This window comes from Centropristis striata, chromosome 1 (genome assembly GCF_030273125.1).
Source record: "Centropristis striata isolate RG_2023a ecotype Rhode Island chromosome 1, C.striata_1.0, whole genome shotgun sequence".
Lineage (NCBI taxonomy): Eukaryota > Metazoa > Chordata > Actinopteri > Perciformes > Serranidae > Centropristis > Centropristis striata.
The window spans coordinates 42447926-42468955 of NC_081517.1; the positions used below are offsets into that span (position 1 = coordinate 42447926).

Sequence of the window (21030 nt, forward strand, 5' to 3'; positions counted from 1 at the left end):
GTCAAACCCACAGACTGACCAACAAAGTATTCAGTCAAACTGAACTGAACTGATATCAAACATGTTGGACGACAACAACTGCAGCATTTTATCAAACTTTCCTCAACTTTAAGCGCCGCTGCTCTGAATTTTTTGAATGAAACATAAAAAAGCCGAACTTTGCAGCGTTATTTCGACACGACAACTCCTCGACACGAAAAGAGAGCCTGATACTTCGAAAATACTTACGGACTGCCCGCCGTCAGATTGCTAAATACTGATACTTGTCATTAATCGATATAATATTGCCATGCTAAATATCGCGATACTATGCTGTATCGATTTTTCCCCCAACTCTACTGAAATGTAAGAAGAGCAGCTTTTTTTTGGTTGTTTTACTTCTTTATATATGATTGTTAATACATTTATTCATTATTTCTGAAGCCTATCTCATCCACAGTCAGATTTTATTCCGATACTTAAGTCACGATACAAATATTATTGAGATTTTAAGCATTTTGCAATATGGGGAGTTTTGCGATTAAACTGTTTAGCTGCATTTTGTGTCCACAAAAATACATTCAATCAAAAATTGTTTTGTCAAATAAGAGAAAATTCTCAGTCTATTCACCTCATCTCATCTCATAACTCCTCGACACGAAAAGTGAGCCTGATACGGCGAAAATACTTACGGACCGCCCGCCGTCAGATTGCTAAATATTGATACTTGTCATTAATCAATATAATATTGCCATGCTGAATATCGCGATACTATGCTTTATCGATTTTTTCCCCCACCTCTACTGAAATGTAAGAAGAGCAGCTTTTTTTTTGGTTGTTTTCATTTCTTTATATATGATTGTTAATACATTTTTATTCATTATTTCTGAAGCCTATCTCATCCACAGTCATTTAATTAGATTGTGTTCCAGCTGTGTTGCAGGTTATTGTGAATATTGGGAAGCAGTATGTGGGACACTCATTTTAAAGTCTCTCATGAAACACTCTTAGCCCTGCGCTCCGAGCCACAAAATCAAAAAGGCAGCCCAGCACGACGGCAGTCTCACATTCTACAGTCTTTAAGATTCCAGACTTGTGATCCCTCTGCAAAATGTTGGTGTGTTTTATTTGTTTTTCTCGATGTGTGCGAGTCATTATCAGCGATAGAGGAGGCGAGCGTGTTTGCTTGTGCCCAGTTGTTATTTATTTATTCATTTTTAAAAGAGCCAAGAACATTTCCCCGCGGGGCGACTCAAAGACCCACAGTGGCACTAAAATACAGAGTTGCACACTTAAATTGAATTTATGACTGCTATACTTCTTGCCTGCAAATAATTTCTTCTGGGAGACCCTCTAAATCAGAGATTCCATCTGGCTGCGAGGACAGAAAAAGAAAGGAGGTGCAAAAAAAGAAAAGAAAGAAAAACAATGCCAGTTAATCACCACCAACCGGTTTTTCAAAATAAATGCAAAGTTAGAGCATGAAAGGACGAAACAAAGTAAGCCAGTGGATTTGAACAGCTATGCAACTTATCTGCTGTTGCATAGAAACACAAAGTAACAGCGAATTCAGCTTTAATATGCTGAGAGACGGACACCAAGACAACTAAACTGTCCAGCTGTCTTTTGGCAGCAGTTAATATTAAGTTTCCAGCAGTAGCGCTACTGTTATGGAGAGTGGATGTTTTTTTGTTTTTTCTCTCGGTGCAGACAAGTAGGATTATTGCAGATGAAGACCGCCAAGAGGCTCTGTAGGTTTTCCAGAGGGGTTGTGGTAATGTTGGCCGCCTCACATCCCAGGACACTTCCAAACTGCTCGTACCTGCCAACTCTGATGGTTTCCCTCACCCCAATCTCTCTCTCTCTCTCTGCCATTTTCTCTCTGCTCTCACACTTCTATTACTTATTTATTCCCCTCTTCTCTCTCCTGAAAGCCGTCAGTTGTTTAGATGTTTTTTTCCATTCAGTAGGCAGCAAACAAGGGAATTACAGCGCTTTCTAGCATACACGGTTTGTCTTTTTATAAACATAAACTCAATCTCTCGATTAATTGTGCACAAAGTCTTAACGTCTGTCTGTAAGCTGAATGTTTTCTTTATGTTCTTTAAATAGAAAATGACATCCTCCTGCTCCCCAAAGAGTGTGTGTTGTCTTAGTGTGTTTGTGTATTTTTTTTTTTTTTATATAGACATGTATTTATTGAGTTTTAACAGTTTACAAAAATGACATTTTAATACATTTGACAAAGCATCAAAGTCAAACTATAAAGGAATCCACTCCCCCCACCCCAAAGGAAAAATAAATACTTAAAGAAAAGAAATAACAGAACTAATAATAATAGTAATAGAAAATAAAAATAAAAAAGTGGGTAACGACATTACATATTCATATACAGCTAGCATCACATGGTTACAGTGGCGGTTCTACACAGGGGCCTACAGGGGCCACTGCCCCTGTGAAGAAGCCTTTGGCCCCTGCTGTGGCCCCTGTGTCAAATTAATAATAAAATGATCAATTTATAATGATGAACGACGGAACAATTCTAACCTATTTTTTGTTCAAACAATATCTCATTGTGCATAAAAGGAACCCAGAATGTGTACATTGTATAATAGTTTAATTGTGCAATAAAAGCTTGTGTATATATGTATACATTAAAAAAAAGATCATTCTCACTATACTGCATTTTCAAAATAAAAATAAAAGTAATTGTGCACAAAAATTAGAAATTTAATTGTTGTGCAAAAATAATTATTGTTGGTAAGTCTCATTGTTTCAATCAGTGTATTTGTATCTTCCAAATATACTTAAATGAGATTTTTAAATGAGCTAAAATAAAGGTTTTGAATGCCTAAATATAATATTTTGCTTAGTTTTTTAATGTGCCCCTCTGATTAAACACTGGCCCCTGCTTGGCCCCCACAGTAAAATTAGTCTAGAACCGCCACTGCATGGTTAAGATATCAACCATTAGGGACAACATCACCTTCAGGTTTCCAAAGTTTCCTCAATTTCACAGTTCTCCAAGAATGCAAGAAAGGGATTCCAAATCTCTTTAAATTTGTCAGATTTCTTTTTCAATGTATATGTTAACTTTTCAAGGACAAGACATGCTGATAGTGTTTGTGTATTTTTGCTCAAAAAATGCGTCCGTCTCACCTTCAGGGGAGTTGAAGACGTCCCAGCCGCTGGACCGAGAGGAGGAGGAGGAGCACAGGTTCAAAGTGCGGGCGGTGGACGGAGGAGGGCGCTACTGCGAGGCCGACGTCCACATCGCCGTGGAGGACGTCAACGACAACCCGCCTCAGTTCTCAGCCGACCCCTACACCATCACGGTGTTTGAGAACACGGAGATAGGCACATATGTGGCTAAACTGCTGGCCAATGATGTGGATGCTGGTGAGTTTATTAGGGACCGAGCACTAACGGTGCGAGGACCCTATTGTAATTGGTCCGTCTATTCTTCTTCTTATTATTATTTTTCCGGGTAATGAATTGTCTTTTTGGGGGCTTTATCATATTCAAAAACTCGCCATATTTGGAATATACATAAATCTCCCGTGAAATTTTTGTATTCTGGTATTCGCGGGAATGGACGTTGCAAAATGACTCACTAGCGCCCCCTTGAAAGTCAAGAAAATTCAGCCCCTCGCACAGTAATGTCGTATCAGCATGAAATTTGGTACATACATGTATCATGGCAAGGCGCACAAAAAAGTCTCAAGAACCCATACCCTTAAACGTACAGGAAGTCGGCCATCTTGGATCGAAAATGGCGTTTCCTGCTGTTTTGGCCCATTTCGATGCCTCATACTTTAATTTTAATTGTAATACAGTTGACGACACTGGGTTCCCAATACGATTTCCTCCCTTTTTTTTTGGGGACAAAATTACATTCAGGAGCATTCTGAGGTAGGGTGTGATTTATGCAAAACAATGCATGTTTCCTGTTATTTGGTAAAAGTGAAATAAGTAAAAAATCTTTTGTCCTAAATAAAAAATCTTTCTAGTATGCAAACCCAACATGCACCTTCCCCTACTCCAGGGATGGGCAACTGGAGGCCCGGGGGCCACATACGGCCCGCACCCTCACTTGAAGTGGCCCTCAGTACAACTACATGCATTTGAGCATGAAATCTTAAAAGTGCAATGTAAAATTGCACAAAATTACTTCTTTTTTATTTGCTTCAAACCTTTTGTATTCCTATTTATACTGTTATACATGCATTTGAGCATGAGATATGTTAAGTTACTGCACTGTAAACATATTTAAAATTGCAGTTTCATCATATCTGGTTAAGTGCACGGTCCTATATGTGGCCCTGTGGTAGTGTCCATGAAAAATTGTGGCCCCCTCAAGCATTTAAGTTGCCCATCCCTGACCTACTCCCACCACAAAACAAACAATGCATATTACTTTTTTGTAAAAGTTAAACTAAAAAATATATCTTTCGTCTTAATTAAATAACATGCAAACTTTATAGTAAAAACACAACATGCACCCTGCATGTTTTCACGCTCAAATGCATGTAGTTGTACTGAGGGCCACTTCAAGTGAGGGTGTGGGCCGTATGTGGCCCCCGGGCCTCCAGTTGCCCATCCCTGGATTAGGGGAAGGTGCATGTTGGGTTTGCATACTAGAAAGATTTTTTATTTAGGACAAAAGATTTTTTACTTATTTCACTTTTACCAAAAAACTGGAAATATGCATTGTTTTGCATAAATCACACCCTACCTCAGAATGCTCCTGAATGTAATTTTGTCCAAAAAAAAGCGAGGAAATCGTACCCTGCACCTTCGTCTCAATTAAATAACATGCAAACTTGATAGTAAAAACACAACATGCACCCTGCAAATCCTTCCACACTCCCACCACAAAACCAACAGTTTATAAACAAACAATATTATGTTAATCACGCTATCATTTTGCACCGTGTCTGCATCCTCTGACATAATACCAGAGAACATCTCTTACTCATTTTCTCTGCAGAGCATGTGCAATGGAGCAGATTAATCGATAGCAGATGGTGTTGTTCTCCTGCATTGATAAAAAAAAAAGTAACAGGAAAAACTGCTAAATGGGCCGCCAGATATACTTTAGTGAGCATTAATATACCTGGGCAGCTCGTCCAATTCTTTGTGTTTGCAGTGTTTGCAAGCCGCCATCTACACCTTGGTCATAAAAGAAACTTTTTAATTTGCCCTAACCTTTTATAATGACAAATGCCAGGTCAGCTGTTTTGCATAAAGTCAAACCGGTTTAGACACGTTATATAGCCGACTTTTTTTCATGCAAAACCAGAAATCTACCCAACTCTACTCCTGAGTTTATCTTTGACTACAGCCTCATGCTTCAACATGTGAAACAATCCAAAGATTGACCAGCCTGCAGAGCCTGGTTACAGTTGCTTAGCAATGATTGGAAATGTTTAAATAATAAAGTAATGTTTTAGATAAACCTCTGAGAGTTAATGCGTGCACACTGTGCAAATAATGGCAAACAAAGGCTCACTTAAGATGACAGTGGAAAAAAAGGCGCCTCTAATTCCAGCAGATACATTTGAAATGTTTTTCAGCATTACGGCGTGCAGCGTGCCTATGCATCTTGGCGAAGTGCTGACTCAAAATGCACGGGTTATTATCTTTCCTTTATGCAACTGCATTACACTAAATGGCAAGAGGGAGGGATAACAAATGTGGAATTTCATGAATGATCAACCCCTCAAATTAAAAGCTCCATTACACTCTAATGAAATTCCTCTCTCTTCAAGCTGAATTCTCAAAAGGGCTGATTGCAATTTTCCATTTGCCTGGTGCAAAGCCACAGGGCCACATATTTATCTCTGGCGTCTTCACCTTTCAGGAAGCAGTGCCAGCCACTCAGAGGCTCACATGTGGATAAGACTAAGAACTAAACCGTGCAGTTAAACAGTCATTTAAACTCCTGGAGACTTTATCCAGGAAACTATTGGACCTGCCGTACCAGATTACGAGAGCACGAAGCGTTTGGGCCCCGTTCACTGTCAGAGAATCGACGCCCTCTCTTTCTATTTCCCTCGTTTTTTGGATGGACTGACAGCTTGACAGAATGAAAGGGATGCTAGAATTGGGTCCCTCAGAGAGAAACCTTAAATGGTGAATGGAAAGTGCTGGTATTAAGACGTTTCTTCCCCGAGGCTTTGCTGGCACAAAATTTGCTTCCCATTTTAAAAAATCAGGGATAAGAGTACTTGAAGGGGGGGCGGAGAAAAAAGGTGCTTCCTGCAGTTTAGCCAGAGGCAATAATTATTTGGAGTTACACTGAGTGAAGCAGAGGGGGATTTGATTAGTATTTCCCTCACATGTGTAAGTATCACACACATTGAGAGTTCTTTCTGTGTGTGACTGTCTAGTATTTTTCTTCACTGAGGTGAAAGCTCCAAGCACAACCGAGAAGTTCCAAGCATCATGTAGAAGAAGAGTTAGGCGTTGTAGCTTTGACCCAGTTCAATTAGGCGTCAGTCAACTTTCTTAGCGTTCAACCAACAGAATGTGAAGTGTAATGTAAGCCTCCTCCAATTTAACATGCATGTTGTCCGTGACCCCCGCTCACTGAACACAATCTCACACGCACAGTTCAGATCACCCATAAAAGAGACAAAATGACTAAAAAAAGACACAAAATGACTAAAAAAAGACACAGAATTACCAAAAAAATACACAAAATGACCCAAAAGAAACAAAATGACCAAAAAAAGACACAAAATGACCCAAAAAGGAAACAAAATGACCAAAAAAGACACAAAATGACCAAAAAAAGACACAAAACGACAAAAAAAAGAACCAAAATGACCCAAAAAAGAAACAAAATGACTAAAAAAGAAACAAATGACCAAAAAAAAGACATGAAATGACCAAAAAGACATTTCTTCCCCGGGGCTTTGCTGGCACAAAATTTGCTTCCCATTTAAAAAAATCAGAAAAGACAAGAAAAGACACAAAATTACCCAAAAAAGAAACAAAATGACCAAAAAAAACACAAAATGACCCAAAAAGGAAACAAAATGACCAAAAAAAGACACAAAATTACCCAAAAAGGAAACAAAATTACCAAAAAAGGCACAAAATTACCAAAAAAAGACACAAAATGACAAAAAAAGAAACAAAATGACCCAAAAAAGAAACAAAATGACTAAAAAAGAAACAAATTACCAAAAAAAAAGACATGAAATGACAAAAAAGACATTTCTTTTTTGATTAGTATTTCCCTCACATGTGTAAGTATCACACACATCCAGAGTTCTTTTTGTGTCTGACTGTCTAGTATTTCTCTTCACTGAGGTGAAAGTTGTTGCAATATGTGCAACAAGTACAAGAAGAGTTAGGCGTTGCAGCTTTGACCCAGTTCAATTAGGCGTCAGTCAACTTTCTCAGCGTTCAACCAACAGAATGTGAAGTGTAATGTAAGCCTCCTCCGAGGAGAGAAGAGTTGCTGTATCCTCCATCGATATTTGACTCTGCGTATCTCTGCGAGGACTCGTTCTTGGCACTAGCGGCTGTGTGCCACTGCCTCAGTGATCCGCTGCCCATTTGGCTGGAAGATGTTTGATTCTTACCCGCTCAGTTCAGCCTGCTGTTACGATCTCTAAAAGGCAGCTCTTATCTTAGTGCAGGATGGTTATGAACCAGACAGACAAACAGATCCAGACTGGTGGCCTTGATCTGTGATAACACTAAAGTTATGCGAGTACACATTCCTTCTGTGATTCTGCTTTATCCTTTATCACTCTGCCCTGATCCCAGTGTCTCTCCGCGCCATCTGCACTCCCTCGCTTTTGCTTTTTTTTCTTCATTCAATTTCTAATGTCGCTACATTGGCGAGGAATTTAATCATTTTTCGCTTCGTCCACTGTGGTGCTGCAGCAGATTCAGACATGTTTCTTGATAATGTTTCCTTTAATACTGTAGAGAAAGACGTCCTGAAGTGCCAGCTGTCCTCACAACTAAATCTGTCTGTATTGCTGCAAAGATCAGTATGCAGTTTATTAATATTACAGAGACTTACAGGCAAAATTGTCTCTAATATTGGGCTGCAACCTAGAATTATTTTTTATTTATCTGCTGATTATATTGTTGATTAATTACTCACTTGTTTTGTTTTTAAAATTTTTGAAAAACAAGTTTTGACAGCTCAAAGTAGTGTTGGCAAATTTCTTGTTTTAGTCAACCACCAATCAAAAACACAAAGATATTCAGTTTATTATCAAGAATGACAAAGAAGGCTCAGCAGCCAATTCTTTTATAAAAGATGGCAGCCTGTCATCACATATGTGACTACCCTCACCTCTCTGGACCCCAACTGAGTTGATCTGATGCATCCAATTTTCATTTATTTTATTAAGGTATTTTTTAAAATCTTTTTATTTTTAATTTTTTTTAATGAGCATACTTGGCATCCTGTGTTTATTTATGTATTGGTATTATTAGCATAATTGTTAATGTTTCTGTTTCTCTGCTTTTTTGCCTCCCTATATATTATTATTATATATTATTATAATACTATGTTTTTGTTTTGTTTTGTTTTGTATTTATTTTTCTTTTGTGGTTCTTTGTTCTAATGTACCCTTTAAAAAACAAAAATGTGGAAAACAGCTGTGCAATAAGTTATGTCTTGTACAGATGCTTATAAATGCTAATTTCCACAAAAAAAAAAATATATAAAGAAAAAAAGAATGACAAAGAAGTTGCAAATTAAGCCCTAGCCCACACATCAACATGTACTTTTGAAAACCGGGTTTCACCTCCCATCCACATGAGATGTTTCAAAGAATTCTCTGTCCAAATGAAACACGATCCACAATTAAAAGGCTGCCAAGAGCATGCCAGAACATCAGATAATAAAACCCTAATCTTAGTGATTATACGATATCGGCCAATCAGAAGCCTGAAAAAAACAGTTACAGTTAGAATAGAATAGAATAGAATATATCTTTATTGTCTGTTCAACAGAGCAGAAATGTGTCTTTCGACACGGCTATAAAAATTCATGCAAAACACACAACAATTACATGAAGTGAGATAAAACAACAACACTTCAGTAAAAACACAACATCAATAAAAAGAATGAGTTAAAGTTAAAGTTAAAGCTACCTGGCTGCAGCAGCGCAACAATCACCCCATAACAGATGTTTCAAAGAATTCTCCAAGCAAAACACGATCCACAATTAAAAGGCTGCCAAGAGCACGCCAAAACATCAGATAATAAAACCCTAATCTTAGTGATTATACAATATCGGCCAATCAGAAGCCTGAAAAAAACAGTTGCAGTTAGTTAAAGCTACCTGGCTGCAGCAGCGCAACAATCACCCCATAACACATTATGACCCCTCTGCTTCTCAATATGGTGGATAAGTAACTGCACATTTTTGTGTTAACGTGAAAAAGTCCTGAGAAACTAAAATTACTGCTCGCTCTGTATTGAAAATATGTCGATGCTATTGGAAAACAGGAGGAAAAGCAAGATGAACAGGAAGGCACGCGTATGCCATTTAAGAAAAATGATCTATGGAGGAAGGAATTATTAAAAAGCATTCATCATGGTGGCTAAATAACTAAAAGCTCATTTGTTTCAGCTGTCATGTTATTATCCTGGTCATCTGGTGGCCTCCCATTGGCTGTTGTTACTATTGAGGTGGCTTCTTTAATGATTTAGCCACTTTATGACAATATAAATATTTAATGAAATTTCCTTGCTCGTTTGTTGTTGGGTTTTTTTAATATATTTTGGATGGCTATTTATCATGTAAAAAGTCCTGTCAGCAAGGTTAGAACGAGCACTATCCTGACTATAATTTCCCAAAATGTCGCCTCATAAAACAGATAACAGTGCACACAAATATTTACAAAAGCTCCATTTTCAGTGACTTTAAATGCAGTTTGGATGAAGGACCAAAATGCATATAAAATATAAGGCTATGTTTTTAAAAGAAAATACGGTAACACTTTACAATAACCATCATTTATAAACGGTAAACAGATAGTTTATTAATGTTTAATCATCATTTATTAACAGTTTATAGACCATTTAGAATGGTAAATACATAATGTATTAATGTTTAACTAACTTAATCATGTATAAATGGCAAATAGATGTATATTTATTTATAAAAATGTCTACTAATGTACGTTTATAGTTACTTTACCATTAACAAACAATTAAATTATAATTAATTGTTTATAAATAGTTTTAGTTGCACCCATTTTAAATTTTTTTACTCCATATTAAGTATGTTAATAATTTTAAAATGATTCATATACCTTTAATAAATTGATTGAAAACATCCAACAATTAAATATGTAAAGCACTTTGTAAATGGTTAATAATTGGTTTATAAACCATCTATAAACATTATTTAGTTGGTTATTGTAAAGTGTTACCGAAAATAACCTTTTACGAGGCCTAATTTTATATCAGTGAACTCATTCCACTTTACAATAACCATCATTTATAAATGGTAAACAGATAGTTTATTAATGTTTAATCATCATTTATAAACTGTTTATAGACCATTTAGAATGGTGAATACATAATGTATTAATGTTTAACTAACTTAATCATGTATAAATGGCAAATAGATGTATATTTATTTATAAAAATGTCTATTAATGTACGTTTATAGTTTCTTTACCATTAACAAACAATTAAATTATAATTAATTGTTTATAGATAGTTTAGTTGCACCCATTTTAATATTTTTAACTCCATATTTAGTATGTTAATGATTTTGAAATGATTCATATGCCTTTAATAAATTGGTTGAAAACATTCAACGATTAAATATGTAAAGCAAAAAAAGACACAGTATTACCAAAAAATTACACAAAATGACCAAAAAGACACAAAATGACCAAAAAAAGACACAAAATGACCCAAAAAAGAAACAAAATGACCAAAAAAGACACAAAATGACCCAAAAAGGAAACAAAATGACCAAAAAAAGAGACAAAATGACCCAAAAAGGAAACAAAATGACCAAAAAAGACACAAAATGACCCAAAAAAGAATTATAAAGCACTTTGTAAATGGTTAATAATTGGTTTATAAACCATCTATAAACATTATTTAGTTGGTTATTGTAAAGTGTTACCGAAAATACCCTTTTACGAGGCCTAATTTTATATCAGTGAACTCATTCCAGCTTTACTTTAATGTGAAGCCATCCAGCCATGGGACTGAGTTGAGCACACAATCATAAACATACCTGTATGAGACAATATAGCCAATCGAGATTCAGCACAATTCACTTAACCACCATTAAGCAATTGTCTCAAGGATGATCAGACCAGATAAAAGTGATGGGGAACCGTATAAGCAGGGCTCCCTGCGGTAGTCTCTCCAGCACCATAATGAGATCCACGGAGGATGGGGGCACTTACCTGATAAATGGGAATATAATAGCATATTCCAAATGGGGGCCACCTGCGGAAAGGCATTATGATTATTATTGTGATCCGTCTCTGTCTTGTTGCTGGGAGCGTCTTGCTAGTGGGAGGACATGAGTTATGAGGACGCCATGGATTAGACGTTTACAGCTCCTGTTTTTCAGAGGCTGTGTGAAAGATGGATGCGTCGGAATGAGAATAGAGGGCGACGATTTTAATCATTCAAGAATCAATACATCAATATAAGAATCAATAGCTTGTTACGCCCTGTACTTACAGGAGTGTTTCTGTTGATGCGGCTATCAATTTTTTAGGTGAAGATGACATTTTACTCAGCAGTTTAATTGCTGAGACGTGCGCACAGGGACAGGCTGTAAACCAGTGATCATCAACTGGCGGCCCGCGGGCCGAATCCGGGCCGCCGAACTGTCCAATCCGGCCCGTGACGGGATTCCAAAATTGTAAATCAAGGAGAAATATCATGTGGTCCGCACTATTAAAGCAACTGAAAACAGCAACGACAACTGAGACTCTTAACTATCAGCATCCCCACCATATATGACTCTATTTAATGAGGACAAACTCGCTGCACTGTTTAAATTAAAATTTATTGTTTCACACAGTATTTGATTTTGTTTGGGGTTTTTTTAACGTAACTTTTCCTCATGCCATTACGTAACATGGTTGGTTTTTATTTCAAAGTCTCAACAACAAGCTTCACACCAAGGTTATAATAGTTTTGGATTTTTCATTAGTTTTAGTTTTGATTTCGTTGTGTATTTTTGTTTTCAAATTCAGTTAGTTTTAATAAGTTTTTAGAGTGAGTTTTCTAGTTTTGGTTCAGTTTTTATTTTTTGAAAATGCTTAGTTTTAGTTTAGTTTTTATTAGTTTTAGTGTTAGTTTTAGTTTTTTTGTAATGGGCTATGTGTTGGGTGCCAGATTCAAAGTGGTCATAATAAATTTTGCCTTTATTTCCTTTGGTTTATTCATTTCAGCCCCAATAAGGATATTAACTCTTACAGTTCCAAGTGTTTTGAATTTTGGTTCTAGTTCCCAGTCTCAGTAAACATATTCACCATGTGTTGCATGTTCAAATAGAAACACTGAATTATGAATGAAACTCTAGTTTTTATTTTTATTTCAGTTAACGAAAATGTTTTTTCAATTCTAATTTTGTTTATTTCGTTAGTTTCGTTAACTATAATAACCTTGCTTCAGGCTAGACTTCTCAGTACAGAAAAAAAAAAGGAAAACCAACTGGCTATAACATAACTTAAAATAGCATGGTATCAGAACAGAACAGGTCACAAATAATGATTGCACATCAAATAAAACGTGACTCATAAAGGCTGAAAATGCCTTCAGTTTTGTTATGACATCAATAATAAATAAACATTAAAATAATGTTATGCCATGTTTTTTTATTTAATTTTATTTGAGGGTCCGGCCCCCAAGGTGACTGTCCAGTAAAATTCTGGCCCTCCGACAAATGTAGTTGGTGCTGTAAACGGAGACGTATCACATCTTAACGAACCTGAATGTCAAAACTACAACAATAAGATTTACGTTGCAAAAAAAACCCCTGACTCATCCTTTTTCTCTCATTCCAGGTCTGAACAGCGACATCATCTACTCGCTGGTCGACTCCGCTGATGGGTTCTTCTCCATCGACGACCACACTGGCGTGGTCAGCCTGGAGCGCCCTCTGGACCGCGAGGTGCAGCAGACGTACGAGCTGAAGGCCCGGGCCAGCGACCAGGGCTCCCCACGCCTCTCCTCGCTGTGCCAGGTGGTGATCTCCGTCCTGGACATCAACGACAACCCGCCGGTGTTTGAGCACCGCGAGTACACGGCGACCGTGTCTGAGGACGTGACGGTGGGGACGCAGGTGGTCAGAGTGCAGGCGGCGAGCCGGGACACGGAGGCTAACGGAGAGATCTCCTACAGCATCATCAGCGGGAACGAGCACGGCTTGTTCAGTGTGGAGCCGCGGACTGGTAGGGGAATTTTCTTCATATATCGAGTTTTTACTGTCTCTTAAGACAGCTATTCTCAACCTTGGGGTCGGGACCCCAATTGGGGTCGCGAGATGATTTCTGGGGGTCGCCAAATCATTTTGGAAGTCAGCTCTGTCTCCACATGTGTTAAAGTGTTCATGTGTTAATGTGTTTTAGTATTTTTGGTCACTTAATGTCTTTTTGGGGTAATTTTGTTTCTTTTTTTGATCATTTTCTAGTCAATTTGTGTCTTTTTTGGTAATTTTGTTTCCATTTTTTAGTCATTTTGTGTATTTTTTTTGGTAATTTTGTGTCTTTTTTTGGTCATTTTGTGTCTTTTTTTGGTAATTTTAATTCCTTTTTTTGGTCATTTTGTTTCTTTTTTTGGGTGATCTGAACTGTGTGCGTGAGATTCTGTTCAGTGAGGGGGGGTCACGGACAACATGCATGTTAAATTGGGGGTCGCCACTCAAAAAGGTTGAGAACTACTGTCTTAAGAGATAAGATAAGATAAGATAAGATATGACTTGATTTATCCTGCAGTAGGGAAATTTAGTTGTCACAGCAGCTCAAGGTACAGCCATATAAATATAGAAGGCAGAATAATGGAGAGAAAAAAATAAGACATATACAGTCATAGGAAAAAATATTAGAGCACCCTTTTTGTTCAATTTCTTGTTCATTTTAATGCCTGGTACAAGTAAAGGTACATTTGTCGGGACAAATATAATGATAACAACAAAAATAGCTCATAAGAGCTTAGTTTAAGAGCTTCTAGACATTTTCCATGGTTTCCTTGATAATGATTTTGGTTATTATCCAGAAACCCATGGAAAATGTCTACATATCAGCTCTTAAATTAAACTCTTATGAGCTATTTTTGTTGTTATTATTATATTTGTCCAAACAAATGTACCTTTAGTTGTTTTTATCTGTACCTTTAGTTAGTTTTTATGAAAAAATACTTTTAACTATTTTAGTTTACATTTTTAAACTTTGAAATGGATCAATTTGACCTGCAACCTAACAGGAGGGTTAATACATAAAAATAAGATTGTTGATTTTATGATTTTATGATTTTTTGTTTTGTTTTTATTTGTATACATGCATATTTTATTTTGTGCGGGCAGTACATTTTACATTTTATTTTATTTATTTTTATCCCATTTTTAATTTATTTTATCTTATTGCATTTTACTGTTCTATTGTTTACTACATCTCTTTGTATTGTGTTATCTATTTATTGTTTGTGCAGCACCTTGTGTTTGCTAAAATTGTGCTATATGAAAAAAGTGGATTGTATTGTATTGGATAAGAAGCAACAAATTGTTCTCTCTGATGTATTTTGGCACCACAGTTGCTCTTTATGTTTGCATAACCTGTTGGCATTGAAGTTTGAAACTCTGTGACTTTGTCTTTGTCCTCAGGTGACATCTTTGTGATCGAGCCGTTGGACTACGAGGTCTCCCATGAATACTACATCACCATAGAGGCTACAGATGGCGGCTCACCGCCGCTCAGCGACATGGCCACCGTGAACATCAACCTGACTGATGTCAACGACAACAGACCCGTCTTCAGCCAGGACATCTACACAGCCGTCGTCAGTGAGGACGCCGAGCTGGCAAAGAGAGTTCTGGTGGTAGGAATCCTCCTTTATTCTCCTCAGGGACACTTTAATATCATACCAGCACTGTGGTGGGGCAGTAACACATTATTAATATAAAGCTGTGTGGAAGACATTTTCCTAGCTGATAGATAGATGGATAGATGGATAGATAGATAGATAGATAGATAGATAGATAGATAGATAGATAGATAGATAGATAGATAGATAGATAGATAGATAGATAGATAGATAGATAGATAGATAGATAGATGGATAAGAAAGAAAGAAAGAACGATGGATGGATAGCCAGATGGATGGATGGATAGATAGATAAGTTGAAGTCACGAAAAAAAGTCAAAATAAAAAGTAGAAGTCAGGAAAAATAAGTCAAAATGAGAAAAAAAAATGAAGTCAGGAAAAAAGTTGAAGTTAGAAAAAAGTGAAAATGAGAAAAAAGTAAAAATGTGATAAAAGTCAAAATGAGAAAAAAAGTGGAAGTCAGGAAAATTCTCGTATTCCGTAGAGAAAAGTAATAGCACACTGATCCCGATCAAACTGCATGTTTTGATATATAATTTGTCCTGCAACTCGAAGAGATGGATGGATGGATGGATGGATGGATGGATGGATGGATGGATGGATGGATGGATGGATGGATGGATGGATGGATGGATGGATGGATAGATAGATAGATAGATAGATAGATAGATAGATAGATAGATAGATAGATAGATAGATAGATAGATAGATAGATTATTGTTTTGAGTATTCAAGTACAATAAAATACAATAGAATAAGATACTGAGGTAGCATAAATAAAAACAACAATAGAAAAAAACACAGAATAGAACAAGGACACTTAAGAAGTTAAAAAAAGAAGATCAGTTGGTGGGTTGGTAGATGATGGTAATTATAATTATACTGATGATATGATGGCAACAATGCTATAGTGACTAGACGGTATGTAATTGTAATAATAGTACAGTATATATTATATAATATGTAATAATGAATAAATAGTAACAATATAAAATAAAATAATTATAAATAAAATAATATGATATATAATATATAGATATCTAATAATAGTAATGGTAATAATAATAATAAATAAGGATTGTTTGTTCATTTCCTCTCCTCTCTCCTCTCTATTACTCTCTGCATACACTATCACATATCTGCACCTGTGGCAAATCACCATCTGGTGAAACAGCTAAATTAGGACCGATGCTCTTCATGCTCACTGCTCCCGTGTTCTCATGCACTATCTGACACACACATGCTCAAAGTGTTTAATTGAAAGGCATTTGACTTGTTAAGTCCCTCTCCCAGATAAGGCCTTCTCTACCTTTTGCGTGTTAAATTCTCTCTCCGTCTATTCCTGTCTTCCCCCGCAGCCCCGCCGCTCCTCTCTCCTCTCGTAAAAGACCTTCGCTGATGGCCATTTATCTGTGTGTCTAATGTACCTGAATATAAATTATCCATCAGAAAATTAGATTTTAATACCTGCCATTGTCTCATACTTGTAAATCACGACTGTCTGCTAAATTTCCCTGGGGATCCCTTTCAATAAGTGACGCTTGGTGGGTTTTAAGATTGTGTGTGTTCCTGTGAGTGTTTTGGAGGGAAATGATGTATGCATCTGCACGGCATGTTCTCATGAATGAGCTCTTCATGATCCACTTCATGGTTTCCTAACAAAACTTTTGCCATTCATATTATACTAAACGTGACATGTTATTTTCACTCGTTAGACACATTGATGACAATTGATGAACGCTGATTTAAACACGTCACTATCCATGTTTTAACCCTTTATCAGGCAAAGAACTATATTTGGTAACTTCAGGTAATATTTCGAGAAAAAAGTTGCAAATTTACTAGATTAAAGTGGCAAATCTACAAGAAAAAAAGTCGCAGATTTAAGAGATTTTAAGTAGCAAATCTGCTGAGTAGCAGATTTATAAGGAAAAAGGTCGGGAAAAAAGCAACTTTTTTGTCCCAGATTCACCTCTTTAAATCTCAGAAATCTGAACATTTTTTCTCGTATATTTGCCACTTTAATCTCGTAAACTTTTTTCTCAAAATATTATTTTCGTATGTTTTTGTCTGTAATATCCTCCAATATTCTCTAGGGTTGAAATTTGGAATTTGCAAGTATTTCAATGAGTGTCCTATCAAGGGTTAAAGTCTGGGAGAAAAAAGTTGCTTTTTTCCCACCTTTTTCTCGTAAATCTGCGACTTTTTTCTTGTAGATTTGCCACTTTAATCTTGTAAATTAGCAACTTTTTTCTCGAAATATTACCTGAAGTTACCAAATATAGTTCTTTGCCTGATAAAGGGTTAAACATGTTGTTATTGTTGTAAAATGCGCATATTTAGGCACCAAAACCACTTTCCTTATGTTAGAAAAGGTACAAATTCCAGTGCATTGATTGGTGCATTGGATTCTATGACATCACATCTTGAAAACGGAGCTCCTCCCACTTTAAACAAGCAAAGAGCACAGACAAAAAAACACAAATGTAGAAAAACCTCCTGTGAAATTCACAGATTTCTTGGAGATGTGGCAGATAATTAGACAGCGAGGGCTCAGGAGGTAGAGTGGCTTGTCCTCTAATCACAAAGACGAAGATTTGATTCCTCCTGGCCTCATGTTGAAGTGTTCATCAGTGAGACACTGAACCCAAGAGGCTCACCATGCATGGCAGCTCCACCACCACTGTTGTATGAATGTGTATGTGTGACAGGCAAATTATAAAGCACTTTGTCTGCTCCATTACATGCATTATTGCAGTCATTTTACTAATCCAGGTGTGTTTTTATGTCGTATCCACCAATTGACGATATTATCGGCCGAAATTTCCCCATAAAAGCCATATCTGTATCAGTGTATATGCTGTTTGATATGTGCTGTTATTAAAACTTTTGTAAATGCCTAAAAACTTTTCTCTTTAAAAAAAGCATTTTTGCTTTTAACCTGTTTTTTAATCATGTTCTACCTTGTTGTAGCACCTTTCAACAATGAAAAGTGCTTTACAAATAAAATGTATTATTATTATTATTATTATTAATATTATTACAAAATGCAGCAAAACGTTGCATGGTGTGATTTAATTTTATTTATTATTTATTTATCATTCATTTATTTTTAAATAGTCAGAAACTGGCTGAAACTGAACGTGATGATGTTTATTTACCTATTTTTTAAATTCCTATTTATTCTTTATTTTCTCAGTTATCATTCATAGAATTGGCTGAAAATGTAATACATTGTTTGTATAATGTATAATAAGGTGAAATACTATTTTTTGGTGAAAAATCAGTGCACAATCCACATAAAAAAAGGGTTGTTTTTTTTCCGTTCCAGCTCAAAAATGACTGTATCGGCCCCCATATCGGTTATCAATGAATTTTATCCCTCTAAAATCAGTATCAGCATCTGTCCCATATAAAATCCCATATCTGTCGAGCGTTGTGTTTATGGCCTTTAACACATATTTAATGAAACACGTACAAGCAAAGGAGTCAAACTGTCACGTGAAGCCATATTAAAGTGTTGCTGATTGATCTGTTGTTGTGACTGTTGCATTGATCCGTAGGTGGTGGCGGAGGACATCGACGGGCCGTCTTACGATCACGTGCGCTACTCCATCGTCGACGGCAACCAGGGCAGCCCGTTCACCATCGACCCGCTCCGAGGAGAGCTGAGAGTGGCTCGCCAGCTGGACAGAGAGCGAGTAAGAGAAACGGCAGATACAATGCTGACTGTACACATGCAGTTTAATCCACCGAGGAGCTAATTGCTCTCTATGCAGAATCCAATCAGAGTCATGTCAGGCCTAATAGGGAAGCTTGTTTACTGATCTCCACTGCATTATTGCTTACAAAAGCAGCTTTGCCTACGTGCTAATGCTAATTCCCTAGTTCTAAAACCAAAAAGAATTCAGTTTATAATCATGTAAAAAACTAAATCTGAAGAACTTAGACATTGGAGAAACTGGTAGAAGGAAGTGTTTGGCTTTTTGCTTAATAAAATGACTCTAATTATTGATCAAATTATTTTTCTGCCCTAATGACTAATCAATTTTAACGGTTTCATTGCTACAGTAGTGCTTTAAAGCTCCTAAAAACTTGATTTCAAATTCAAAGAATATGTCTCTAACAACACATATTCATACATAAACAACAAGTATACCAACTGTGTGACGCTAAATCCTGATTGGTGCATTGAATTCTAATTCTAATGCTAATTCTCTCTCTCTCTGCCTCTTTTTTTTTTCCTCAGACGTCAGGGTACACTCTGATGGTGGTAGCCTCGGACAACGGGGCGCCCCCCCTCTCCAGCAGCTGCATGATCAACATAGACATCTCAGACGTCAACGACAACCCGCCGCTGTTCTCCCAGGCTAACTATAGCCTCATCATCCAGGTGAGAGGGGGGGAGGGGAGGGGGGGGGGGCTGATTAGAGGTGGAGAGGATGAGAATGTGGTAGATGGAAAAGGAGAAAGAGAGAGGGGGGGGGGGATTGCAGTGGACACAGAAAGAGAAAGAGGGATTAACCCTTTGATGCACAACATAAAGGGTCTAAAGCAGGGGTCTCAAACTCAAATTACCTGGGGGCCACTGGAGGCAGTATCAAAACGACCATAAAAGACACAAAATGACAAAAAAAAGACACAAAATGACAGAAAAAAACGAAATTACTTAAAAAAGACACAAAATGACCAAAAAAAGACACTTGGTTACTAAGAAAAAGACACAAAATGACAGAAAAAAGACAAAATGACCTAAAGAATACACAAAATTACTAGAAAAAGACACAAAATTACCAAAAAAAACCCTTTCTTTTTGTTAACGCCGTCATAGAAACAAGTGAAACAAAGCTCCAGCTTGCACAATAAAGAGACCTTCCACACACAACACGGTAAAGTGCCATTTAAATAAAACTCACATTAAACTTACATATCAAGGTGGGGGCCACAAAATATCGTCTCGAGGGCCCCAATTGGCCCGCGGGCCGCGAGTTTGAGACCCATGGTCTAAAGTGACCCGATTGAGGTTTTAATTTTTTATATTTTTGCAATAAATTAATTTTATCATTCAGTTTTCCAGGTTTTCCTCAATCAACTTGTTTTTGATCATCATACATCCTAATTTTTTGTTTTTCATTTCTTACTTTTTGAATAAAAACCCTTTTTGTATCACTACGCTTCTTATGCACAACATGGGTCAAAACATTTCATTATGGGGGTATTGTGTGTGTATAATTTTAAGGAAAAATGAATTTAATCAATTTTGGAATAAGGCTGAAACATAAAAAAATGTGGAAGAGTGAAGCGCTGTGAAAACCTTCCAGATACGCTGTATGTGTGACAAAATGATACATAAACATGTTAAATATATTAAATATATGAGTGTGGAAAGTAACTATTTGAAACAAATGACTATTATTATCGTATTAGGTCATTTAATTTTAAATGAAATTTGGAAGAATGAGTCATTTTTGACCCACGACAAAAAAAGACACAAAATGACTAAAAAAAAGACACAAAATGATGACACAAAATGACAAAATGATACATAAACATGTTAAATATATGAAATATATGAGTGTGGAAAGTAACTATTTGAAACAAATGACTATTATTATAGTATTAGGTCATTTAATTTTAAATCAAATTTGGAAGAATGAGTCATTTCTGACCCATGTTGTGCATTAGAAGGGTTGTCCATATATTGTGCATCAAAGGGTTAACAGGGAGGAATAATGGGAAACTGTCGGACTAGAATGTCAAGAAGCTAGCAGGAGGTTGGAGCGAGAACAGAGGTAAGGACAGGAGAGGGAAGGAGGGAGGGCGAGGGGAATTAAAAGACAGAGACTGCATCTTAAGTGTAAGAATTTAGATAAGGGATGGAAGGGGAAGGCTGCGAGGCAGGAGTGCCAGATACTGAGCTGATAATGAACGGTTGACTGGAGTCAAAATGTGCCAGAATGAGAAGAATGAGAGATGCATCTGTA

At 36.7% G+C, this 21030-nt stretch overlaps 1 protein-coding gene across 12 annotated transcripts in view; it reads left to right on the forward strand.

The window, feature by feature from the left end:
- Positions 1–21030, forward strand: part of fat1a (FAT atypical cadherin 1a) — a 124348-nt gene that overhangs the window by 82584 nt on the left and 20734 nt on the right. For all 12 annotated transcript variants that reach the window (XR_009395021.1, XR_009395023.1, XR_009395022.1 and 9 more), the window contains 5 exons: positions 3145–3378; positions 13012–13398; positions 14826–15040; positions 18610–18747; positions 19296–19439. Coding sequence is in view for 9 of the 12 variants with exons in the window: in XM_059342957.1 (XP_059198940.1) it covers positions 3145–3378; positions 13012–13398; positions 14826–15040; positions 18610–18747; positions 19296–19439 (1118 nt within the window). In the remaining 3 variants the exon portion in view is untranslated. The remainder of the gene's footprint in view (positions 1–3144; positions 3379–13011; positions 13399–14825; positions 15041–18609; positions 18748–19295; positions 19440–21030) is intronic.